At 40.4% G+C, this 26,894-nt stretch overlaps 2 protein-coding genes across 5 annotated transcripts in view; one reads left to right on the top strand and one right to left on the bottom strand.

Annotated features, from left to right (window-relative positions):
• LOC117255943 (glutamate receptor 2-like) overlaps positions 1 to 26,894 on the top strand; it is a 103,697-nt gene that overhangs the window by 50,751 nt on the left and 26,052 nt on the right. For 2 of the 4 annotated variants that reach the window (XM_033625207.2, XM_033625205.2), the window contains exons 12-18: positions 1,886 to 2,028; positions 3,427 to 3,642; positions 5,389 to 5,543; positions 7,628 to 7,826; positions 9,134 to 9,381; positions 21,640 to 21,754; positions 26,536 to 26,670. In XM_033625207.2, coding sequence (XP_033481098.1) covers positions 1,886 to 2,028; positions 3,427 to 3,642; positions 5,389 to 5,543; positions 7,628 to 7,826; positions 9,134 to 9,381; positions 21,640 to 21,754; positions 26,536 to 26,670 — 1,211 coding nt within the window. Of the gene's footprint in view, positions 1 to 1,885; positions 2,029 to 3,426; positions 3,643 to 5,388; positions 5,544 to 7,627; positions 7,827 to 9,133; positions 9,382 to 20,627; positions 20,743 to 21,639; positions 21,755 to 26,535; positions 26,671 to 26,894 lie in introns of all 4 variants that reach the window. The other 2 variants (XM_033625206.2, XM_033625204.2) reach the window with 1 other exon arrangement.
• Positions 24,305 to 26,894, bottom strand: part of LOC117255965 (integrin alpha-L) — a 63,770-nt gene continuing 61,180 nt past the window's right edge. The window contains exon 28 of the mRNA XM_078163877.1: positions 24,305 to 24,397. Coding sequence (XP_078020003.1) covers positions 24,320 to 24,397 — 78 coding nt within the window. The 3' untranslated portion in view covers positions 24,305 to 24,319. The remainder of the gene's footprint in view (positions 24,398 to 26,894) is intronic.

Below are 26,894 nucleotides of genomic sequence, written 5' to 3'. Positions count from 1 at the left end.
TTGTTGTTCCTGAATTAAACACATTTTTTCCTCACTCACTTTCTCCTTGCACATACCAGCTCCTGTAGCAGCTCAACCCCTGTCCTCAACATGCATGTATAATGAGAATTGAGCACTATCCTGTGCTTTATGACTCACAGTCCCATAATGATAAAGACAATGACAAAATATGACTTTTCTGGCTAGCCAAAGATATGTTGATTTGCTCTTTAGGTTAGAAATCAAGTGTAATAAGTGGGTTTCCACATATGATTTTAAGCCATTGCATAGATGGGAGAAGTGTATATCTTTCAGTAAAAGTAGTAATAACTGTGTGTGTCCTCTGTTGACGTGCTGTTGTGCCATGCTTTCTATTGGTATTGGGGCAGCACTTGACACTCGTCATATGACACAGTGTTTTCAGCTCAAGGAATTCAAAGCATGTACTGTAATATAATTAGTCCTATATCTATAATCATACAGCATCAGCATTGATTAGTTATTTGGTGTGTGATCACTTTAAGCAAGCTGTCGCAGTGCAATACTGACACAAAAACAAACAAAAAAACGCAATGAACGCTTTCCTTGAATGTTATTAAGTGTTATTATTTTACCCAGAGCAACAAGAAAATATTGCTATATTATTAGACATGCAGTAACGATAATAACCTATTTAAGCAATAACAGAGACTAAACTAGATCTCAAACTAATGACAGCCTAAAATCTAGTGTACAATAACACATCACTAGCCTTGCAAACACAGTGTTATGGTAACCTTATAAGCCTATAATGTTAGCTGGTCAACAAAATACCTGCCTGTAGTCAACATTAATAATGAACATAGTGTTTCTCTCAGTTTAACATTAGCCAGCAGATGGTGGCAGCGGAACATGGAAGATTAAGTTAATCAACCATTTTTGTAGTCAAGCCAGCACTCCATGCAAACAGGTGTGGCAAGCAGAAAATATTTTACAAATTTTCAGCAAATACCAATCTAATCAAGTTAACTTCCCTTATTCAAAGCTAGTTGCAAGCTAACATCATGCTGAGCTTAGCGTGTTTGCTAACCGTCCATAGGTGCTAACATTAACTTTCACATCACCAAGTGACTGACATGTCTTGGTGTGTTTTTAGATGCCTGACAAAGTTTGATGTGGTCGATCCAGCATCTTTTATTTTGACAACTGAGAAGTTGCATTTAGCGATTTCTTTTGTTTAAGCTTTGATTGAAGTTATTATAGCCAAAGGTTATGACAAATGGCACAGCAGCTGTAGTTGTGCTCACCATGGTGTTATTGCTGCAGCATCAGATGTTTAACATTACACATAATAGTGAGGGAGGGAATGACATTTAGCTCATTAGATGTTTCCTTAATGTTAATGACTCAAAACAAGTCTCAAACCTGCAGTCCAAGTCGAGTCTCAAGTCAGGTCTTAAAGACATTGACTGTACGACAAAAGTGTGCCTCAAGGCCAAGTCGCAGACTCGAGTCCCCATCTCTGATGTGTGAGTGTGTGTTAATTGTATAGTTTCGTTTTTTAATTCTTAATTTACTTTACTTGTTTATTAAGGTCAGAAAAGGGGTTGTACAGTCACATTTTACAGACCTTTAGGGTTCTCCATTAACAACACAACAATCATACTGCCACCATCTAATGTAGCACCATCATACAGCTGTGTGTTTTCATACAGCCTTGCGTAGAATACACATAATATGTTCATGATATACTCTTTTAAAATTGTTTCACATCACCATGTTTCTCACCAGTATACCCAAGAGGTGGAGGATAGGTTACTGCTGATAGTGAATGTGCAACATGTAAAGTATTCCACATGTAGTCTGTATTCTAGGACCCACTCTGTGCATGTGTGTGTCTTTCCGTCTGTTTTTTGACTGATGCTAGGTTACTGCGTTGACCTGGCAGCAGAAATTGCAAAGCATTGTGGTATACGCTACCAGCTAAGAATTGTGGGAGATGGCAAATATGGTGCAAGAGATGCAGAAACCAAGATCTGGAATGGTATGGTTGGAGAGCTGGTATATGGGGTAAGAGTTCAAACACACACACACACACACACACACACACACACACACACACACAAAACAATATAATGGTTAATGAATATTGTGTTTTTCTAATATTAAATGTACTGTAGCAGTGAGGGAAGTGGTTTTTGGTGGTATGAGTTCCTCCTTTGGCATGATTTCATTCATAGCTGCTGATAAATGATAAGTTATCAGTAACCAGGTGGTTTACTTAGTGAGGTTGGTAGCATCTTATTTTTGCAGGCCACAAAGCACAGTCAGGGGCTGTACACATGCTGCATTTTTTGCGTCCTCAAATCCATTGTTTTCAATGTAGATGTTCAGTGAGCACACTTACACACCAAAGCCACACTGTTGCAGCATACAGCGCCTATTTTTCAGGGCGCAAACACCCGAGCTCTGAGAAAAACGGAGTTCTATTGGACTTTTGGAACGCAGCAGAGTGCACCACATGTCATGTGATTAGGAATAACCAATCACAGCTGACAGATATCTTTCTCTTCATCCGTATAACTCAGTCTGTGATAGTGCCTGGAAGAAGATCAGCTCTACACTCAGGATTTCAGGTAAATAGGCTATGATATGGTACTTGTTAAGGTAGCTAAGCAACCTCAGACGCAACCTGTCCTGAAAGCTGACACAGAACAAGAGTAGCACACAGTGCGTGACCTTGCATTTTCCAGGCGATTAAAGACGCAGTATGTGTACAGCCCCTTAAGTTTCTTTTCTTTTCTTTTCTTTTCTTTTCTTTTTTGAGAACAATGAACAAGTTTCTGAGAATTTATGTTTCAGTATATTGAAGATTTAGTGGTCAACATCTTTCCCATTTCATAAGTTTGCATGAATTTGATCATAGCATAGCATAGCATAGCATAGCATAGCATAACAAGTACATCTTAAAAATTGTCATGTGTTCTCAGGGATTGTAACAAGAACAGAATCTATGCAAGATATTTACTTCAGTCAAGTGCAGTTTATTACAACTAAGATTAATACAAAACAAACAATAGGGTGTGTGGTCAGCAACATCTGCAGTGAAAGCAGTGCATGGATGAGTGGCAGGTATGTTGGGGAGATGTTGAATGTGCCAAAGCAAATGAGGAGGATGCAGGGTGTCTATTTACTATACCAAGGAAAAGACAAGGGTGAGGACATTGGCCAGCCTTTGTAACCTGGAAGACCAGGCAAGCCAGGTGTGGTGACAATGTCCATTGCCAGTTATTATCTGAGCTTGACAAGAACAGCCTCCTAGACATTGGAATGAGTATTACACCACATTTTGAAAAATAATTCAGTTATATTTGTCTTTTTGTATGTTAATTTCTTCTCTTTCAACAGCTGGCTCAAGTCCATGAACAGTCCACTGTCATTCTCACTCTGTCTTTGTTTACCCAACAGAAAGCAGACATAGCAGTTGCTCCACTGACGATCACTCTTGTTCGTGAAGAGGTGATAGATTTCTCCAAACCCTTCATGTCTTTGGGAATCTCCATCATGATCAAAAAGCCACAGAAATCCAAACCAGGAGTCTTCTCCTTTCTGGACCCACTGGCCTATGAAATCTGGATGTGCATTGTCTTTGCCTATATAGGAGTTAGTGTTGTACTCTTTCTGGTAAGTCGGTCTGTTTATGTGTATAGATGTGTTTTGTTACCGCCAGAGCTCTGAAGTACTCTACTGTCATCATGGCTGTTAGAGTTTCTTAATGTAAGTGTGTTGTGTGTAGGCGTGAATGTCCTGTCCGAAATGTGCAAACTGAGTGTAGTTGAAGCTTAAAAATAAGAGTCAGATCCCAGTAATACACATAATGTGCAAAGACAGCTGTATCACATGGATGTGAAATTGATGAAATCACATGAAAATGTTGCTGCACAGAAAACCTGTAAAGGCCCTCTCCCACTGCACAAGAAATCTGCTAACACCCGCTAACATCAAGTCAGGCTTGTCTACTGCAGACATTTTTCAACATTTATATGGTCATTCGTAGCGCTGAATGTCATTTACTGCTGCGTACATGGCCCTTGTCTACTGGCAATGGGAATGGCTGTGTTTAAAAAAACTGCATACACACGTTAATTTGGGTGGAAAGGGGTATAAGAGTCAGGGCCTGCATTACATTCAGCACCCGAAGTACAGATTTTGTACAAAGGCACCAGACAGAATACACAGCTGGTAGCGACTCATTATCACCCGCTGTGAGCTGATTGATACCCTGCTGTTCTAAGCAACCCAAGTGCCTCTGGATAGAATCCCCTTGCATCAAACAGACTTGATCCTAAGTGGCACATCCTGCCACATGTGTGATCTGCACAGGGATGTGACCCCACAAACACACTGCAACTTGTAATGAAACAATCCCAGTCTTAACCGGCTTCCAAAGTGGCTGATGGTGTGAAAGGGGTCATTTTGCCTGATAGTTTCCGAGGCCAGATGTTCTGACAGTCAAGCCATGTAAGGGAGTCCTACTGGGGTGTTTTTTGGATGATTTAGGTGTGCTCATCATGGTCTGAAGTCAGGGTGGGATTCCTATCAATCACTCCTTGTACCTGTTGGCCCTCCTGTGCTCCTCAGACTTGCTGCACTGACCTCTCTCTATACTCCTCCTCACTGATAAGATGTGCTCTGTATAGGAGGCTCACCACTGATCTTTGATGTGAGTGTGGTTAGAGTCTGTGGGAGAGCACTGTGGGAGTTGTTTTACTGTACTCTGTGATTTTGTCTGTCCAATAATCCATCCACCTGATGGATGTGGTTAATCAAGATGCTTATTAAACAGCATGACTGTTACACAACTGTGCCTTGAGATGGTCACAATTAAAGGCCACTCTAAAATTTGCAGACAAAGGCGTCTCAAACACTATCAACTTTGCATTAAAAATACATAATTGACCAAATGACACAAAGTGACAACAGTGATAAACATTCATAAAGACTTCTTCATGTGCATGACAGATGTCATGGTTATCATGGTGTCATGCTGTTGTTTTTTTTTGCAAATCCCTTCAAATAATTTTACATGAAATATATAATGTGCATATTATGCAACACAGTGTGAAGGTTTTATAGTTGAAATTTTCAGTCATGTGCCGCAAATTTGTACAAGATGGGTTTAAAGGAAATATATTTTCTTTCAAAATAAAGTTGGACAATGTGTCACCCACCACATCATAGAAACCCAGGTGCTTTTCCACATACAGTGACTGTCAGTCTGTCTGCAGTGATTTGAAAACATGTGACCTTTCATGCTTTCTTTACATTAACTTTTATCAATACAATATTGTTTGTGTGCATTCTCCTGTATGAAAATCAACACATTTCTGGTATCAAATGGAAGCAATAGATGATAATATTCTCTTGTAGGTGTCCAGATTCAGTCCCTATGAGTGGACACTGGAGGAGCCAGAGGACGGAGCGTTGCCACTGACAACTGAATCTACCAATGAGTTTGGGATCTTTAACTCCCTTTGGTTCTCTTTGGGTGCTTTCATGCGGCAGGGTTGTGACATCTCACCAAGGTTAGTTTGGCACCATTCATTTCTGATATTTTCTATTAAACATGACTTTGCTTCACAGTGGCTTTTGACACTGTCAGAAGGGCTGTTTCAGAGGTTGTACCTATGGATCGCCTTATATTTCACTGCACTATATTGAGAGACTTTTCTGATGATTTGTCAACTTTGATTAATATACATGAGGGGGGCAGAACAACTCAACCACATCTGTGCTTCTCTGCATTTGTAGAAACAAAACATAAAAAATAAGCCTGTCTTGCTTTATTTGCAGCTTATTGAAAGCGGAGGTGTTATTTTCACATTCTGTGCTGCATATGGCACAACCCCGTTTAATATGACTTACCATATCTGATTTCTAGATTATATTTACTGTGGCAACATGTTGCTTCAGTACACGGACCACGGTGCTCTTATACCCAGCAGAGTAAAGGTTGGTTGAGGGTACAAAGCACATGATCAGGCCAGGGGTCCACATTTATATCATGTTCAAGTCAGTGTTGACTTTCTAAATATTCAAATAAAGACTTAACCTTAAACTTATCCTTACCGTAACCAAATGTTTTACTTTCTTTAACATAACCAAACTGTTTTCACAGTCACCAGATGTTTTCCTGACCCAAACCAGGTTCTTTGAGTTGCCTAAAAATAGATATTAAAGACTATCATAGATTTAAAGAAGAAAAACAAACATTCACATGGAGTGTGTTGCAAATGTATTTAATGCAGGCTTTTTACATTGACAGAGAGCATTTTGTTTGATTTTCTGTACAACTGTAATTAGCACATGCTAATTTGTTGTATATAGACTTAATTTTTTGACAGTGCCGTTTGGTGGAATATGAGACGTAACATTGCCTGGTGATACGTGGAAATGTAAAAATTGTAATAAAATGATACAGACACAGCAGCACTTCTAGGTCCTGTATGGGAAGTATGATATTTTAAAATACATTGATATGTCTTATAAATACAAGTAACTAAAAATCTAGACATGCTCAACATTAAGTTATGTGGTTTACTTCAGTTGTCCAGATTTTAAGATTTTAACAATGTTGTTAACTTAGGAAGGCTGATGATAGAAATGAGAAATTGTAAGAAGTTACAAAGGCTAATGAGGGCTTTGGCTCTTTATTAGCAATGACTGCTATGTCCAGGGAGGGAGGATGTTCCCTACAACAATTTGCTGAAAATGTCAACAGTCAACAACATTGTTACATTTGGCAGAGTTCTAAGTAGTCAACGTCTTTCAATCATTCTTTTGAAGACTGTACTCGACATCCTCCTAGCCATGAAATTCTCATCTAAGTGCTCAAGTTAGTAGACTATTTATCTCTATAAACAGATTCTGCATACGTATGCAGACCAACACATTCATCAAAATGTAATCTTGGCTAGCCTTTCTTTAAGTTTATCTGCAGTCATATGTAAATATATTTTTAAGATTAGTAGGTAGTAGGTAAAGCTGCAACTTGAGCAGCTACGTGATCCACCAACTACATGACTTGACCACCATACCTACATGTAAGTTTATGATTAGCTCCCTTCGCTTCTTGATGCAGAAGCGTAAGCTCTGAAGAATTCTAAGTTGGCATTCAGCGATCTATGAAGTGTTAAAAGAGAGACAGTTCAGGTTAAGGTTAGGGCAGGGGTAAGGGTTACATCTCATTACTTATAAGGTGAATCATATCTTAATGTAGAATGAATACAGTAAATGGTTAAAGCTGATTACTGCTATGTTTGGTCCTATATTTATTCACTACAATGTTGCGTTGTAGCAGGGTTCAAATATCCATTGCGTTGGATTTGTCTTGTACTGATGGTGGGCGCAGCTTGTTGGGGTGTGTCATGTGGGCTGCAAACAGAATGTGGCTGCAGCTATATGTGTCTAAAAGGACCAGCGCATGCAAGAGGAGTCTTAGCATAAATATCTGCTGGCTACACTGGTTCAACCTGAAATATTGGCCCTTGCCCTCAGAGGTTTATCTTCCTCAGACCAACAGCTTATTGGTTCCAAGATTGTGAGACTATAATAACAGCATACTTTGATGCGTTTGTTTGTGTGTGTGTGTGTGTGTTTTTGTGTGCAGGTCTCTGTCAGGTCGTATAGTAGGGGGGGTGTGGTGGTTTTTCACTCTGATCATCATCTCATCATACACTGCCAACCTGGCTGCCTTCCTAACGGTGGAGAGGATGGTTTCTCCCATCGAGAGTGCTGAGGACCTGGCGAAACAGACAGAGATAGCATATGGAACCCTGGACTCTGGATCCACCAAGGAGTTCTTCAGGGTAAGGACTTCTCCAGGGTCATACAAATAGCACTGTATTACTTCACAATGCAACACAAGATAGCACAACGGCTACACAAGAGTGCACGAAGAGGGTCGTGATGGGCATTCCTGCTGACACCATACACCACTGATCAGCAGCTGATGGTGGTAAAACTCCAAGGCAGGAAAATAAAGACTGACAGAAACATTGATTTAAGCAAGTTTTGAATATTCTTAAAGCTGTCATTGTAAATGTTTCATAAGGAGATGCATTCACTATGCTGGGCCTCAGTGGTAAACATTTTTATGCCCTCGGTGCCAGTGATAGCCGTGGCCGGAGGCATGATGTTTTTTGGGTTGTCTGTCTGTTCAATCATCCATACTCCCATTTTTGTAAATGCGATATCTAGAGAATGGAAGGGATTTCTTCAAATTTGGCACAAACATCCACTTGAAATTTTTGATATCATGATTAAAATTTGGTGGTCAAAGTTCAAAGATCAAGGTCACTATGACCTTGCATCCATCTTATTCTTGTGAATGTGGTATCTCAAGAACACCCTATGGACATTTCTTCAAATTTGGCACAGACGGCTACTCGCACTTAATTATGAACTGATTCGAATATGGTGATCAAAGGTCAAAGTCACTGTGACCTTGTGTCCATCTCATTCTCACCAACATGATATCTCAAGAAGGCCTTGAGGGAGTTTTCTCAAATTTGGCAAAAACGTCCATTTGGACTTTACGATAAACTGATTAGATTTTGGTGGTCAAAAGTTACTGTTATCTCAAAAAACACATTTTTGGCCAGAATTCATACACTAATTATGACATATTTCGACAAATGTCTATCCACAAAGTCAAAGGTCAGTTTCACTGTTACATCATAATACTCTCCAAAAACACTTTTCTGGCCATTATTTAATGTCATAACTCAGGAACAGAAGGGAAGACATTGGTCAGATACTGAATTAGTAGTGCTAATCTTGGGCATCCACCTTGAAACTGTGCTGATTGTGTAGATGTATAGATGTTGCCGGGTGCAAGTTGTGTGTGATGCAATCACTTTTTAGCATTTGTAGCTTCTTTACAGCAAAATCCATATTTTAAGCATTGTCTACTGTCATGGCCACATATGAGACTGGGCTGACATGGATATAAACTGTAGCTGCAACTTGACTGGTTCACAATGGCATGTATTTGCAAGGTGCTAATTCTAGTTTTTACAAGAAAACGCCACAGTATATTTCGAGCTGTGCTCAATTGTATTGAAGAACCCAAGCTATACAAATTAAGCTGTAGTATCTTATCTCTCTTTTTCAGCGCTCTAAAATTGCCTTGTTTGACAAGATGTGGCAGTACATGAAATCAGCAGAGCCTTCCGTCTTCGTCAAGAAAACGTCAGAGGGTGTCCTGCGTGTCAGGAAGTCCAAAGGGAAGTACGCCTACCTGCTGGAGTCCACCATGAATGAGTACATCGAGCAGAGGAAACCCTGCGACACTATGAAAGTGGGAGGAAACCTGGACTCCAAAGGCTACGGCATTGCCACGCCTAAAGGATCCCCATTAAGGTGGGTGGATCAGTATAACAATGCTAGCCAACCTGCACTGCCATGTACCATTCACACTACTAACCTGCTGCCTAGTAACTGTCCCTCTCCCCATTCACAGCTCTTTTCTCCACACTCGAGACTATGAAAGAGACATTTTTAATAGTTACCTATAGCTGAGAGTGGATTCAGAGTTTCCCTCACTCAGTGCTCTGAAGCCTTAGCAATCATTATCAGAATACACTCGCTGACCACCTACTACAGTAGTCAGGTGGTTTGTAGCCAGTGTGTGAGCTGTGGCTGTGCTCATGTGCAGCCCTGCTCAGGAAAATAAACTATCGTGGGGAACAATGTAGTCTGGTCCCAAGCCTTAGTGCCAATTGGGCGTTGCAGTATGTGAGTGTGATGAATGGGACATGGCGGCTTACTCGTTGTTATAATAATCCACCTACCCTGATGACATCATCTCAGTGGTTTGTATTATTTCCATGGTTACCACCTCTGACCAATGGCTAGTGGTGGTTTCCGTGACAACTGGGGAGGGCATTTAACGTTTGAGATTTCAGGTCTTAAAGAAAAAGTTCTAATGATGTATCATATTGGGTGTAAAGTTAGTATTACATAGTCTCTTTTTGTAAAAAGGGTTATCATGATATGATAATCAGTGTAAAATATTCTCAGCCATCTGCTGCTTTATCCATTTCCATTAAAACTGATTAAATTTTCTTTTTAGGGAGGAGAATTTGGCTGCAGGTTTTTAAGCAATTTTGATGAGCTGGCTCTTTAAGACCTGGATCAAGGGATTGTTGTTGAGTTGAGTTTATGACCTGAACTTTTCGTGCTGGCATGTATGTGTGTGTGTGTGTGTGTGTGTGTGTGTGTCTGTCTGTCTGTCTGTCTGTCTGTCTTTTTGTGTATGCGTATACATGCTGTGTCTCTTTCCAAAAGAACTACTGGACATGTTTTATTTCTATGTTATAGGTACAAATTATGAATAGATAAGATTTTAGTCATTTATTCAAATCCCTCAGAATATCCCATTTTATTCCAATTTGAAACTCAGAAATTCTATCATTGGTTACTGCTATTGCTCAGCATTCAAAGCAACAAATCTCTAAGTGGTTTGGTAGCAGGAAACAGGGCGGGTTTATGTAAAATTCTTCTAAAAGTTATTGTTCTGCAACACTCAGGTCTGTAGTTTGGTACGAATTAAAGGGGAAATAGAGATGGTGTTCAATTGATACATTGCTAATTAATTATTTCCATTTAACTGGAATTTTTTATTATATTTATCACAATATTTATCGCCTGAGGCCACAGCTTGAGTGTACACACCCTAGGGTTGCAGCAGTATACCAGCTTAAAGGTATACCCTGAAATGAAAATTGATGGTTATCATACCGTGTACATTTTTTTATTTACAATATTGAAAAACAATGCAGCTGGACAGAGAATCACCTTTATTTTAGTTATTTTCAAAAGGGAGACTTTTTATACATAAACAATGTATCCAGGTTTCAATTATAGTAATGAAACATTTCTTCAACCATAACCCATCTGTTTTTATTCCTTTGGGGATCTCATTTCCAGGCATATTTTAGGATGATTCGGGGGTAGTTTGACAACCTGCTTCCTTTCATTGGGCCTAGCATAACAAAAATTAATACTAACTACAGGGAATCCTGCTGAGCAACTGAGCACCACCAGTTTCTCCTCCGTTGGTGCTCTTCTGCTCTGAGTTGAATTTTTTTCAACTCAAGGAGCTCAGAGGTGCCTAAATTGCAGAAACACGTGGCACGTAGCAACACAAAAACAGCAAGTAAAAAGCTTCATTCTCATTAAAACAATTACAAAAATTACATCCAACTTCTCAAAATGCTTTTTGTGTGGTTGAGGCCTTGGGCAGTAACAGCATTCATCTATGAAAGAAAATATTGGTTGGACGTGTTTAGGATGTTTGTCCTGCTGCATATCCTAAAATTTGACACCTGTAAATAAAAAAACTACATATCCTACACTCTTCTTCCACATTTGGATGAGAGCTGCGGGTCATGACTTTAATATTAGATGTTTCAGTTTTACTTCAGTACACTGGAGTACAGAGACAGCCAGATGCAAAATGTGTCACTGCCCTGCCACTGTCAGACTGCACCACACTTAAGTTTTCATATCTTAATATAAATAATGATCCAGATACTTGTGTACGTGTATGGGTGTGTGTGTGTGTGTGTGTGTTGAGCTGCATGCTTGTCACTGAGTTTGTTGTTTCTCACTTTTGTGTCTTTTCAGCACACTACAGGTGGCTGTATGGTTCTGTCTGCCCTGCCCTCTCTCTCTCTTCTCTGTCTCCTTGTGTTGCTGTCTTTCTCAGTCGACTCTGAACCTTAACCTTCTTCCGCAGAATGTTTTCAGTGATGATTGCAGTTGCTTGTATTTGTTGATTCTGCACAATTAAAGCAGCATTAAGCGATTTCTGAATTCCAGTAGTAACTCATATTAAATAGTCTTGACTAAACAAGGTTATAGCTGACCATTAGCTTAAACCTGAACATCCCAAAGGGCTCCTCTTTACCAGTGTGCCGAGACAGTAGTTAGCTGATGGGCCCCAACTGACCCCTTGTTCCTCCCCTTCTCCGTACAATGTGTACTGTATTTTTCTATGTGCTCCTTAATGCCACCAGACTCTATGAAGAAAAACACTAATTTAACATCACTAAATACAGCAGCTGCTGGTCTACCACTGCCTTAATCAGTTAGGGTTGTTTGTGATATTGTGTGACTTTTGTGAATCTGAACCGAACCATTGAAAGGCAGATGTCATACAATAACACAAACTAACTAACTGATCAAGGTAGCGGTAGACTAGACATTTAAATTGTTTTTCTCAGTGAAGTCTGGCTTTAAAGACAGCGATGGCTTAAGTCATCAAGTCTTCAAAATCGCTGTCTGATAGCAAGGTAAAGCAGCAAAAATGTTCTAAATATAGCATACAGTAAAACTTATGTTGGTCAAACTCAAAAGCTCATTTTGATCTTTAGTGTAGAATCTAAGTCGTGACGATTCTTGTTGAGAGTCAGTGTTTTTAAATGGATGCCAGGGTCTCCCACCCATTAATTTATTTGTGATGGCTGCCATGATTAAAACATCTGATGCCACATTTTGGTTTACTATTTTTGGAGCTAGACTGCTCACTAGGACCACTGCTGGAATATATATATATAGATATAGATATAGTTATATATAGATATCATTCTGGTATATATATCGCTGTTGCTCCACACTCTCGTACTCTGGGAACAAATGGAGCAACAGACCGTCAGTGCAGTGAAAATGAAACTTAACTGTACATTGCGCTGAGTCTAAAAATTTGCCTGTGCAGCAGCTGCTCCTCATATCCATTGGTCTGATCTGATCGAATTGTCTGATCAATCATCCACCCACTCAAGATCAGAGGTCAAGATCAGAGCCCTAGCAACCCTTTCACATTACTTCAATTTTAATAATATCGCTTAATGGAGCTTTAAGTCTAACCCTTTGATAGATCTACTGTATCACTGCTGTTGATGTACTATAGCATGGTAGAACCAGAGACATATTTTTATTTCTACAACTTTAAATCATGAAATCTGATTCAGAACTCAATACTGGTCAATTATTCACTGAATTCCTGCAAACATTATCTTCCACTTCTCCCATGTCTCTGCTCCTAGCATGATCTTACCACTTTAATGTAATGTGTTTTTTTCCTTGTTGCTCCTGTCTTGGTCACATGGATGATTCATGTTATAATGTCAATGGCGGGTTCAGTTCAGAAAAAAACAGAAAATTCAAGTTCGCACAACCATCATATTCAGAATTTGAAACAAAAATATAGCAATAGTTAGTGTGTCAATGACAAATGCCTTGGTGCCATTACACAGTATTTGCAGCCAGTCAAATCTGTGGTGAACTGAGCCCATGCCAAGTTATTAGTCAGATTTCTGCACCACATAGCATAGAGTGTTGTAGACATCCTAAACAACATTAGCCTGCAATAATCACTACGTAATACATGAGGTTTGCTATTGACAAGCTTGCTTGATTCACTACCACTCCTCATTGGCATCAAATTCACCGCCTTTTCTTCCTGCCATTACATCATTACTATTATGTCAAAAGCTCTTCCTGCTGGATTGTCCTTTCTCCTTTTTAAGAGTTTATCATTAAATGTAGGCTCTTTAAAAGCTACAAAAAATAAACCAAACCACTGGGCTGGTTGCAGAAAGATATCTTAGACTTGTCTACAGATTTAGATCAGTCTTAGATTTGCTATGGTGTAAGTGAGTGGGACAGTTTCACACAACAATGAAGAATAAAAAAAATATTTGAGGCCTAAAATCATTAAAGTATTCTCAGTTCTCTGGAATGATTGCATGAAGTAAGCAAAAGTTCTTTTTCTGACTCAGTTGGGTGTTTCACAATGGGAGATGCAGACCACTCCTGAACTGCATAAACCCTCTCGAAGCCTCAAAGCATGTTGACCAGGGTAGCCTGTAAAATGGTTGTTTGTCACATATCACAAATGTCCTGTACTGTCACTCCTGCTAAATAGGTCCTACAAAGTGGCCATGCTCCTGGTGCCTCAAACCCAAAGGGGGCTGTCAGGTCTTTACATCAGAGATATGGCCTCTGGTGGAATAATGGCATGCCTGTGTGGACCAGGGCTTAAACAGCTGATCAGCTCTCCTGAAGTCTGCTGTCCTGCTTACATCTACGTGCAGAGCCAAGACAGGGCATAATGTGTTAAGCCTTTGTTCTTTCCTTGAGGAAAATGGTGGTGACTTAAAAGCTAAAAGATCCTTTCAGGGGCACCTAAACTATCGGCTGAGTTCAATTTAGGGATGAAATCTGGCTTGGGCTGCAAATCAAGAGGTTTCTAAAAGGGAAACACACTTAATTTTTTAGCCAATGAGCATCTTTAGCTGAAACAGTTTGTAAATGTTTCTGTTATTGTTCGCTAGCACACAGTTAAACTAATTTCATCATTCTTTCAACATAGGGTTTGGTTACTGTGCTGACTGGCTAACTAGTGTTTTGAAGCCGTCCTATCAGTCTTCTGGTTTCTGTTTGTATAACGAATACAACTACTGCAATCTGCTGGTATGGAGAGTTATTTCCTCTCAGGCAGGTGTCGAATGTACATGCTAGTTGGCTATTTGTTGTAGTCTTTGCAGTGTGCTCCATTGTTTGGCCCGGACACACAAAATGTGAGGCGATGCAACAGTCTGCCTTTGTCGCTTCTAGTTCTTTGATGCTGGTCTGGTGTTTTCTGGGCCTGAGTCCCAGTGCAAACTGCAAGAAAGAGGGGCAGATGGATAAGGCTTATAAGTCGCTAACACACTTAGCTGTGGTTAAAGCGAAGAGCAGTGCAGTCTTAATGAAGAGAAACTTCCTTCCTCCTGCCTCTATGGACTTAACTGGGTGATGAGAGAAGGGAGCATCCTGCCCAGAAGGATTCTCACTAAAGCCCACTTAGGTGTTTAAATGGCCTTTTCCAGTTCTTGCAGGAAACCCAGTCAAGTCAACCACATGGCACTGAAACACAATGGTGTGCTTGGGCTTACAACACTCCTCAACTACCTACCACCTCACTGTAGAGAAAGTGAGTGGAGGAGTCTCTTGAGTCAGCTTCCACCTTTCACACGTCAAGCCAAGAGGGCTATGCAGTCTGGGTAAGAGTGGTAGATTTCCCTCTGTGCCTGGGACAGAAGTTCATAGTGAGTGGGTAGAGGGTGGGTATGGTTCACCTGCCTGAAGCTACAAAATATAATTTGTGCTACCCAATGCTTGGTCACCAAGGGGCTGTCAGAATTAGTGACAAACCCTGCTCCCTCACTCTGGTTAGAGTGAGACAGATCAGGCTGGGAGACGTTTGGCCACGAGGGAAGTGAGAGCATCTACACCCAGGGGTACATTTACGGCTGACAGGAAAAAACAATGGCTACTGGGTGTTTTCCTAGAAGGTAAAGAGACCTATGACTGCCTGGACAGCAGCTCTACCCCCCTCTGACATGGACTGGACTTCTTCTAGGACTTCTTCATTGGTCTGCCCAGCGTGGTTGCACCCCACACTGACAGGCGTGCATCCATTGTCATTGTTACCCTGTATAGCACTGCCCACAGTGGGGATCCTAACTTAAAAGCTAATGGGTCTCTCCATTGATGGAGAGTCAAAATGCAAAACAATGTTATTTTTACAATGCACCTAAGGTGATCACAAAGGCACAGTTGTAAAACTGCTATCCAGTGTTGGAAAGATACTATAGATATCACTGAAGCCATGAGGCAAAGAAGGTGCAGGCAAAGTCTGGACAATATGAGAGACAGTGTATGTTCTGCACGTTGCACGAGTTGTAACTGGCTCTCTGTCCAGATAATTTTGAACCAAAGATTCCTGAGATGATTTTTCACCACTGTGGAATTCCTGACTACCTGCTCACAAATATGAGCATTTGATATCATCTGTGTATGAGAATATTCTGATTGTGTTATTTCTCAGTGTGGAAAGGGCTGCGTCCCCACACTCCCTAACTACCCTTGGGGCTAGTGAAAGACCAAATGGAATGGTTTGATACTTGCAGATTATGTCCTGGTATAGGCAAACCTGCAGAATTTCTTGTGTGACTGTGATGTGAAAATATGTGTCAGAGAAAAATTAGCAATTGTAACAACAGAGATTTGTGTTAGCATTCTAAAGGGCCAGTTTTTAGCTGCCACAGCAGCAAAGACGTGTTTACTCAAGGCCATGGGGTCACAATTTTGGGCTGCTGGTCAATCTGTTGTCCAAGTTGCCTATCTCTGTGTTCTGGCACCTCTCCGTCTCCCCCATGCTGCTGCGGTAAAGCCAGTCTTGGGTACCTAAAAGGCACACAGCATGTGTTTTCAGGGAAAGCAGAGGTCAAAGGCATCTTCCCCCTGCTTTCCAAGTGTGCTGCTCTCCCTCATTTTCTCCAAGGTTAGACTAAAAAAAGACCTTTGATTGGGTGGTTGGCATCCATATTTTTTACTTTATTTCAAAATGTTGGCACAGTTTTAGTTTTCTTTGAGACATTGAAATCGACGCTTCAGTTGTGGTCTGGAACTGGTGCAGACAGCTGCAGAGATAAAAGGAAAGTGTATCTGGTGCATGATGTGTGCAAGTGAAAAATACATCTAATACTCTTTGCAGTCTAGACACAAAGTAACTCTGCCATGTCTCATCTTGTCACCTTGAAAAACACATGAACATTCTGGCAAACAAAGAAAGTATGTATCTTCCAATAAAATTTGATCTCCTTCATGTTGCCAACCTTGGCTGGGCAGTAAATTACGCACAACCTTGGTGAAAATAGTGGCTCCATTAGTCCGTTTTTAAACAAAATATTATGTTCATCATGTTTTCAAATTGCTTATTACTAATGCAATACAAGTTGGATTTAGCGCCAGGACGCTGTCGGCACAGGCTGCTGATGTAGGCTGCTTTTTAATTTGCCAGAACATATCATAATGACAAATGCTGGTTCAGCCAGTTTGCATAAAATCAGGGCAGTTTAAGCTTGTACACCAGACTAGACCTGCAAAACCAGCAATCAACCCATTCTTTTCTTTGCATCACCTAGCCCAGGAGGTTCAGCCCTCTCAACTGAGACCACTAAGCCAATCACATGGCAAAAGCCCTGCAATGCACCTCAGGAGTAGCACAAGATGAGGTCATTAACCACAGAGATTTTATACCAGAGCATGTGGTTAGATGACCCTGAGTCCACCTGTTGGCTCACGTCTTCTAGGATTCCTGAAAGGACTGGAAAACCATTGGCTTATTTCTTTAACACTTATTCAGCACAATGTGGGAAGTGCACTGGGAGATGTATCCCTCAACAGGTTGTCTGTAACGCAGATATTCAAGATAGCCTTGATGAGCTGAGAGAGCTCGGTGTGGTTTCTCGCGGGAAGAGTGCGAGAATGAATTCAGGGGGGAACAACACATCTCTCAGTGACAAATGTGGTGTCAAAGGAGCTTCTGAGGTAATTCCCATTGTGAAAACACAGAACAGAGTTAGAAAAAGAACACTTCATTTTACAAGCTTGTCAACTTCCTACTATTTCCCAGGTATTAAACCTTGGGTGAGACTGTCTACCTTACACAAGCCAGGGTGCTCCAACAAGCAGCCAATAATCAACCGTCACTATCATGATCTGAAAGCAACAGAAAAATATTTACATTGAATGGTTAAACGTGATCACTTCATGGCAATTAAACATGTGATAAATGTTGATTGATACTCAACAATCTTTTAATTAATTAAATTATTTGTATACAATTGGACTGGCAGTAGGATGCCCCACCACCAACTACCAGAATACTCTGACTCCCTTCAAAACAGATTTCACACTGTTGAATAGCTGGTTGTAATATCAGCAGCTTTACCAACCATTCTAAAAACATTTGATATGATTCCAAAGTGACCATAATGCATGTAATATAATTCTTATACCAGTATATAAATCAATCCTGATCATGGTGGTAACGGGATGATAAGCAAGAAGACCCATTCCTTAGTTTGACTTTGCATGTAAGGGAAGCTTAGCGCTTATGCTAAAAACAATGATTTGCTCCTACTCCATCTGTGTCACTGAATCTGTCTCTTTGCTCTGCTTAAATGACAGTTCCAGTTCCTGCTGATCTAATCATGCAGTCATTTATCATGATTTTAAGTGATTGTTAGACAGATGTGAAAGTGCCCATTAAAACTAATGGCCTAATTAATGCTCACCAGTAGTCAGAGTCACCCCACAGGGGATTTACTCAGTGATTGTTACCAGGCTCAAAGTCATGGTGTTGGTGTAGCTGTGGTCCCTGAATAACAGCTGTGAAGCTGGCTTAGAGGAGGATGATTACTGGTGTCAGCGATGCAGGCAAATAGTTTGGCTGTGATGGGATGGGTGAGTTGTCTTTATGTCTATGTATGGTTGGGCTTTGATGGCATTTTATGGAATCTGAATCCACTATTTAATAAGCTTTTTAAATCTGAATTCCTTCAAATCCCTTATCGAATCTAATTAGGGTCTGTAAATAAATGTAAAGTGTAGAGCTAAATTTATGCACTAGAGAATTACTTGGCAGCCTATTTAGTGCTTACAGCCTGTAGCTACAACTTAGAAATATGTATTGGGGGGCCTTGTGACTTTTGTACACATACGTCTTTGCAAGTTACCTAATCCAAACTCTTGATTCAGAAATAAACTGACTATTTTAAATAGCCAATATGATGTGAATTAAAGTCTGATTGAGAGCTCTGACAACTTGATGAGACACAACCTCTTGAGAGGTGCTAATCTGTTGAGTGATGTTATAGAGTGTGCCTCTTTAAAATTAAAAATTACCTTTGGCCTGTTTCCCCATCAATTCCACTTTATCTAACACAATGTTCTAACCCCAACCTGTTATCTGCTGCAATCTTTGACCTTAGCTCTAACTCTCATCTGTCATCATCTCTGAAAAGCAAAACCAAAACTTAGCTTAAAGAAAAATTATGGTTAATACAACTTTGAATATATTTTCTTGTTTGGCCATCAGTTCTAAAAGTAATACTCACATTGGAACATGACGACGTCACTAAAAATGGAGTGGTCAGATGATCACACGGGTTGTAAACAAACACCCAGGTTAGTCAAACTTATCTGGAAGAGGAAAAGACAAGTTGTAGAATTATTGCCAATCTTTCTGTTGTAAACATCCATCACAGTGCACAGACACACCTCTGGTTACCTTATTTTACATGCTTGGGCTCAATCCCAATACACCCCTTGCCCCTACCACTTAGCCCTTACCCCTCCGTTTTGCGCATTTACTTTTAGGGGTAGGGTGTCCTGATCCTTGTTAGGATGGAGGAGTAGGGTGAAGTGTTAGAGCTACATGACCCTTCAAACTGAGTTTTTTTAGAGGCACACTCCAAAGTGAGTGTTATAAGATGCTTGCACAAGCAATAAAAGAAACCCGCACTTACGATAACCATCGTCTTATCTTAACTGGGTGTCATTTTAATGTATTATGGTCTTTTTCTTTATAACAAGTATTACCAAAAAAATGCTCATAGTATGTTGACGTCTCAGTGGCTGACTAGCTAACGTTACATTGTGCAGTGAAGTTGCTGCATTTGTTATCGCTTCTCTATTATCAGCACAGACTTACAGGGTAGGAGCATTGTTTGCTAAGTTAGCCTACAGAGTACTGCTCATGGCCTGTTAGTGACACAGTATCATTTTTTATATGACGACTTGTTTAATTGATTGATAGTGTGAAACTTATAATGTAAACAAATCGTGAGCGTCCATGCATCGCTATACACATCAGTTAAATGGCAAATGTCATTATGATGATATCATCAGCATCTGTTTACATGAACGCCATCGACAACTGCTGATGACGTATCGGGTCTTGAAGGGTTGTCCCATTTCATAGGGCAAGATTTTAACCACTACTCCTCATAAAGCGGTAGAGATACTGTAAAAAATAAATCTGATCAGGTCTTGAGGTGTTTCATTTCAGTTTGCTTTTTTACAACCTGTCTGATCACCTGATCACTTGTTTTAATTGCCCTGTTGGACCCATTTTTTCTCTCTTTTTATCTCAATGACTTTGGTGCGTACAATTTTATCATAATTGAAACAGCCACAAAAATACACAAAAATGGCTTGCAGAGAAAACATTTACCAGAAAACAGCCACGTTTTATTTTTGACCTTTTTGCAAGTAAGTTACTACATTTATAACATAAGACATAATCTGCAGCTGAAAATGTCTGACATTTAAACTGGTAAAAACAATGGTCAGTGCCAGCTAACAATGGGAAGCTGATTTGTGGATGTTTTATGTAGAGTTCTTTGCCAGTAACAAAGAGCAAGGAGAGAGAAATGATTCGATAAAGGATTTGTAATTTATCAGTCACCAACTGGCTATCAGAACCCAACCTTATCTCTATGGTTCTATAAAGACATATCAAGTGATTCTGACTTAGACATATTGTTCAACATTCTTATTTATTCAGCAGGTTGAGCTTAGCCGCTAAACTATGTTAAAGCTAATTCTATCCAATACTGATTAGTTTGATGCTAAGAAAAGAGAAGCATTCCAGCTGTGTATATTCTGTTTATGCTAAGGATTAACAGTTCATGCTGCCAACATGCATACCAGCAGAAGGACTGACACTGACAACAACTGAACTGCTAACAGCCACTGTGTTCATGTAGAAATGCTGTGAACCTGGCGGTGTTAAAGTTGAACGAGCAGGGGCTGCTGGACAAACTGAAAAACAAGTGGTGGTATGACAAGGGAGAATGCGGCAGCGGAGGAGGGGAGAGCAAGGTTAATACACACACACACACACACACACACACACACACATGTACACACTAAAACACACAAACATGAAAGTAGCACTGATTTATTAGGTGAAAAAAATGTAAAGAAGCAGCACAGTTATAACGGCACATGTCATGTGGAGGTAGCAGTGTTCTGTAGCTGTAGCCTTTCACATAAAATAACAGATGGATACTCATGTTACAAATAGATACTAGATCTAGCTGCTGCTGATCAGCTCCACCGATAGGTAGCGTTGTAGTCTGTGCTGCTTCTTCCACCGATGTGTTGCACCCTGTTTGGTTGAGGTCAGGGTTAGGGCAGGCTTCAGGGGCAAGGTCAGGGTCAGGTGACCTCATACCAGATGGCAGCAACAGTGCAGGAGAAGGGCTGTTGATAAAGAGTTTGTGCAACCTGGACAAACTCCGTTTATCTATGGCTCTGGCCTGGAGGAATACTGCTGCTGAAAAAGCAGAAAGGCTTTTCATTGCAGCGCCTCTCATTCTCTGTCTCTGGGGCCGAACAGACAGGCTCCGACAATGCAGGGCTTGATTTTAAACAGCTGTGTCTAATTAATCACAGTGATAACAGACTAAAAGGTCTACACAGTCCTTCTGGGGACTGTAGTAATCTCTGCTATAAAACATGTTAGCATTTAGCATTTGACAAAAGACGGAGAGAGAACTTAAATTTTTGCTGTGAAAGTCTCTTCTGCACACATTTCGGCTTGCTTTTTAAAGCCAAGGTCTAATGTTGTATCCGTAATGACAGATGACTTCCCTGCAAATAACAAGCATTACTGGGCCCTGTCTTGGTCACTAGACCAGAGTGTGAGAATTGCTGCCCCACTAATAACATAAGATAACATTGATAATGATGTTATTTATGTTATTCCCATTAAAGAGTGCCAGTAAACCTTGCCGTATTGAAACTGAATGAGCAAGGGACCCTAGACAAGATGAAAAACAAGTGGTGGTACGATAAAGGAGAGTGTGGCTTCAAGGACTCCACCAATAAGGTTAGTCGTATATGTCTGTGGATCAATCAAACATACTGTCTGTTCACACATTTAACATGCACAGTAAGCTTGGTTCTACATGTACCAGGATACGAAAGCATACTTGCACATTACGATTACAGTAGTCCCATATGTCTATATGTGTAAACCTGAAACAAAAACCTCACACAGTATGGTTAAGTTCAGGTTAGTTCCAGCTGTATGTAATGTGAAGGGCACCCCTAGGTTAAAGCATGGAGGTTCAACTGCCAAAGTGTGAGTATAATTCTAATAGGAGGAAAAATAAGTGGTGTCCTGTAAACAGTGGAACTTCTTTAGATAAACTCACTGTGCACTAGGCTCACTGTACTGTTTGTTTTGTCTGTTTTAAGTTAACGTCTGTCTGTCTGTCTGTCTGTCTGTCTATCTGTCTGTCTGAAACACTATTTAGACACATTGAGTTTATAAGGTAATGTCTGCAAAGAAAAGGTAATGTGTTGTTGCGTGGGATAATGACAGGAATGACCATGTCTATAGGTTAAGGACTTTGAAGAGAGTTGGCTTGTTGGGTGAAGGGATTATTTGTTGGTTTTTTTTATTTGTTTCCCCCATTTCCAGGGGTTTCCAGGATATGTTTTCATTATCTTGCTTGACTAACCCTAACATTGGCCTTCTGGATAATGGGTACAAAGCTGGTTATCAACTAGTTAAATAAGCTCTGGGTTTTCCTATCCAGCCATGAGCATGTTCATGTGAAAGAGGTGGGGGTGTTAATTACGTGCGACATCATCAGACATCATTATCAGGCCTCTGGCCTCTTTGAAGGGACATACTGCTCTCATCCTTGAACAGCCCGCAGACCCTCCAGGAAGCGGCATGTTAGCTATGGCATGAACCACAGTGTATTACATATCTCTGGACTCCTTGGAGCCCAAGCTTGAGACAGTTTTTAAGTGCCCAGTTACATGAGCGACAGGTCCAAATTAAGGTCATTCCATTGAAATCGCCATTGTCAGGGAAATTGTTCCTGATGGCAGAGTAAATCTTTTTGGAGGTTTCAAGTGCAGTTCAACTTTGGTAAACTCTGCCTTGCCAGGTGACCAGTTATGAAGCGGTTTACAGTTTGGGGAGCTTGCCAGCCACAGCAGCTTAATTAATCAAGCAACACTCAATTTAGTGATAACTGGGAGAGGTTTGACAATCCGCCTATGTGAGGAGGTGAGAAAGGAATTTATGATAGGAAGATCCTGGAAACAACCATTAGCATAGTATGAGGTATAGACAGTATTTGGTGAAGGCTGGTGGCAGGAAGGTGATGGGTATGCCATCTGTATGCAGCCTCCCATGGTTCAGGTTTCCATTAGGCAGGTCTGCTGGCAGCAAAGAGCTCCTTGTTTACCTTAAAATGGAGATGAAACACTGAACAGTGTGACTATGGCTTGATTAATCCTTTATCTTAGGCAAGATATGACAAGGCAGTCAAACTAAATATTCATCTGGATTTGCTAGAAAACTAGATAGCATTTAACTTTGATTAGGGTGTAGCCTTGCCTAGCAGGACCATCTTGATGACGTGAGCTCAACATTGTGTTCCGTTCTCTGTTTCCGTCTGGACTCACTGTTGCCCTAAACACTTTCAGTGGACGGCAGTTCTTGCTTTGGCAGACAAACTCCTTCAGCCAATCAGCGTAACAAAACATCTAAATCCAACACAGTGAAAACGTATTTTCCTCTAACATTCTCTGCAAGTGCATACTCTAGAGCAGAACAGAAAAGAATAGAGTTTATTGTCATCGTGCTGCAGCGCAAAACAACAAGATTAGGAGGTATTCCCTTAGTATGCAGTAAAACACAATAAAAAAATGCAATACAGAACACAAAACACACGGGCATGTAAATTAGATAAAGCAGCGCTTAAAATAGCATGTTAGATAGTAAAATAGCATGATGTTCTTGTTTAATTGTTGTTATTGACTCTATTTCTGTAATAACTTTTCTTATTGCTGTGTTTGCTAATGTTAGAGTTAGTGCTTGTTGCTTAAGGAGCTGTCATTACTGTTCTGCAAACTGCAAGCTGCAATTTACATAATCAACTACAACACAGTCTCTGATTTTTGGAAAGTGTTTGGCATGGCAGCAGGGCCAGACTGACACAGATAGTGAAACAGAATGTTGAGCTCACCATCAGGATTGTCTTGTCAGGCTGGGTGTAGCCATCTTTCAACAAGCTAATTGGTGTTGTAAAGAGAATGGTTGTTTACAAGGAGCATAGAGTATAACATTGCACTTAAGACTAGTTCATTGACACAGTGGGGTTTTCATAGATAAAGTCTTAAAACAATTGCCAATGTTTTTTGAGCCACTAAGACCAAATACAGTGGTAAGACCCGTTCCCATGCTCAGGCCTCTTCAGGGAGCAATGCCCCCCTGACCTCCCATAATTCAAACACTGATTCATTTGTATCAGCAGTCGTTCAGGTGATCAAGGGAAAGCTACTGATAAGAAAGTAGTGTGAGCACAGAAGTGGGAAATCATAGACACCATGGTGATGTGCTGACTGAGCAGCTGCATTGCCTGCCTAAATGTTAAATGCATTCTTTTGTCTCAGTTTGGGCTGGAGGGTGAGCCAGCATGACTGACAGTATGGAAGCCGCGGCCATATTCTTATTATTCTTATGGCCATATGTAGATGTTAATGTAGGCTGCAGGCTATGTCGCTGGTTCCTGAGCACAGTGTTGCATAATTAGCCAGCCAAAGACATGGTTGGTGAACCCCCTCAAGAATTAGAGCGCTGATACAGTGTATGTGCTTTTTATGTGCTACAATGTGTATCCTACAGAGACTGTCAGCTAGCACACCTGGATGTAAATAAAGCAGGATTCCACAATATTCAAAGAATCAGCTTTTTGCAGGCGTTCTATCAGAAAGGAAGTGCATTAATCCATGATCCACTGTTTTGTTGAGAAACGATGGATGCAAACAGAACTGTATTAGTAGAAGGCCTCAGTATGCTTCAAACAGACGACACTGTACATTATACAGTCTAATCATGTCTACAGGGAAAAGTGTTTATACCTGTTCTGAAGGGCCACACTGGAAGGCAGCATGGAAAGCTTCCCATCACACAGAGGAGAGAGACGTAATGAATCATACAAATGGGGATAATGAGGCATACTTTCAGTGGGTGCAATGGACGCGTTTTCTGTTTCAAAATATTAAGAACTGTTGGAAGCCAATTTCTTTCAAATGGTCGGCCTTTAATCTCCACAGGGTACCTCTACCAGACTTATGTTGCGCTACAATTAAAAAGAAATGATACTGTTAGCTTTTGGCCAATGGCTCCTAAAAAGAACAGCTGCTGAAAATCTTGTTTTTTTTTTATCTCCAGTTGTTTAACTTTTCACCTTACTGCAGTAATGTACAGCACAGGTGCTCTCGAGGAGCCTGTGACACTGCTGGGAGTTGTTACAGGTGCAACAGAGCAATGTATCCTCATGTAATACACATCTTACAAAAATGCACATAAAATGGTTTGTGTGATATCGAAGGAATTAGCTCCCAGCGGGTCATGTGACATACTGAACGAGAAGTTGCACACTTAACTAATATTACGTAGGTTAGGTTTCGAAAAATGAATCATTGTTGGGTTTCATTGTGTTACATATTAGACATACAGGCAGTGGGTTAGGTGTAGGAAACTAAAATAACAGGTTAGCTTTAGGAAAAGATACATGGCTGGGTTTTGTGACGTTGCATACTGAGCGTGGTTACATACTTAATGTAAAGTTACGTTGGTTAGGTCAAGGAAACAAATCTTATGTAGGTTAAATTTAGGAAAAGATACATGGCTGGGCGTTGTCATGTGAGATACTGAACATAGTTATGTACCTTATGTAAAGTTATGTAGGTTAGATTTAGGAAAAGAATCATGGTTGGGCTTTTTCATGTTAGGTACATAGTGTTAAGTTACGCACTTAACATAGCATGACAATGTGACAATGTAACTTAAAATAACTCAAAGTTACTTGGTTTCATATGGGATACGAACACCGGCCTACTCTGGAAAAGGCGTTTGATGTTGGGCCCACCTCCTTGCTTGGACTTTTGCTCTTTATACCACTTGGTTCTTTACTCCTGCCAGCGTATCGTCATGTAATCGCAGCCCTTACTAGTACGTGGGTTATATACTGTTTCATTACTTTTCCTAGGTATACATACAAACAGTGCACAGAGAACAGCCTTAACAGAACTGAAGCTTTCAACCAGCCCGGGCAGTGAAACATTGCTGTTAAGTTAAGGTCCAATGTTAATCTGTTAATTATACAGTATATGTGACATTTGGCTGATCCCACTATCCTATAGAGATTAAAGGAAAACTACAATTTACTGTTTCTACTGTTTATAATTTCATTGTATTCACAAAAGTAACTGCTGAGTTGTGTGAACACAGTGACATCACCGAAAAGTAGTCAGACATTCATAAATACAGTACACACAAAGGTACACACTGACTTTCACACAAGCAAACTGATAAGGGAAAGCATGGCTTCAGTGTGTGCAGGTCAGGTTTAGTCTAGTTGTCTGTGACTCTGTTCTGTCCTAATCTAGAGCCAATGTTACAACTGTGTGCAGATGACAAGTTAGTTTAGTTTCATGCTGCCAAATAAAGAGAAAATGAAATAGTTCAGTGGTAGTGTGTCAGTCATTACAATAAGCGCTGTCAACATAAAAACACCCTTTAACACTCCTCTCTGGGTGGCTGTCCTCTTTTTTCCCTTTGTGTGTGTGTGTGTGTACTAGGAAAAGACCAGCGCTCTGTCTCTCAGTAACGTAGCAGGAGTCTTCTACATCCTGGTTGGAGGTCTGGGTCTGGCCATGATGGTAGCGCTGGTAGAGTTCTGCTACAAGAGCCGTGCTGAGGCCAAAAAAATGAAGGTACCTTATCTTTTCATATGCCACTTTCCATTTTAATTCACTTTTTATCTTGAATGTAACTAGTATTATAGTCAGATTATTAGTTTTAGTGTTGCTGGACGAGACTACATTACACTCTTAGAAATAAGGGTTTCTAAATGTTTTTTGTATGAAGGGCTGATGTTCAACCCAGAGCCATTTGGTTCTGAAGGACCTTTTTTTTTTTAAGAAACTGTCTTCAAGGG

The sequence above is a fragment of the Epinephelus lanceolatus genome, chromosome 3 (assembly GCF_041903045.1).
Source record: "Epinephelus lanceolatus isolate andai-2023 chromosome 3, ASM4190304v1, whole genome shotgun sequence".
In the NCBI taxonomy this organism is placed as follows: domain Eukaryota; kingdom Metazoa; phylum Chordata; class Actinopteri; order Perciformes; family Serranidae; genus Epinephelus; species Epinephelus lanceolatus.
This window is presented reverse-complemented; position numbering and strand designations above follow the sequence as displayed.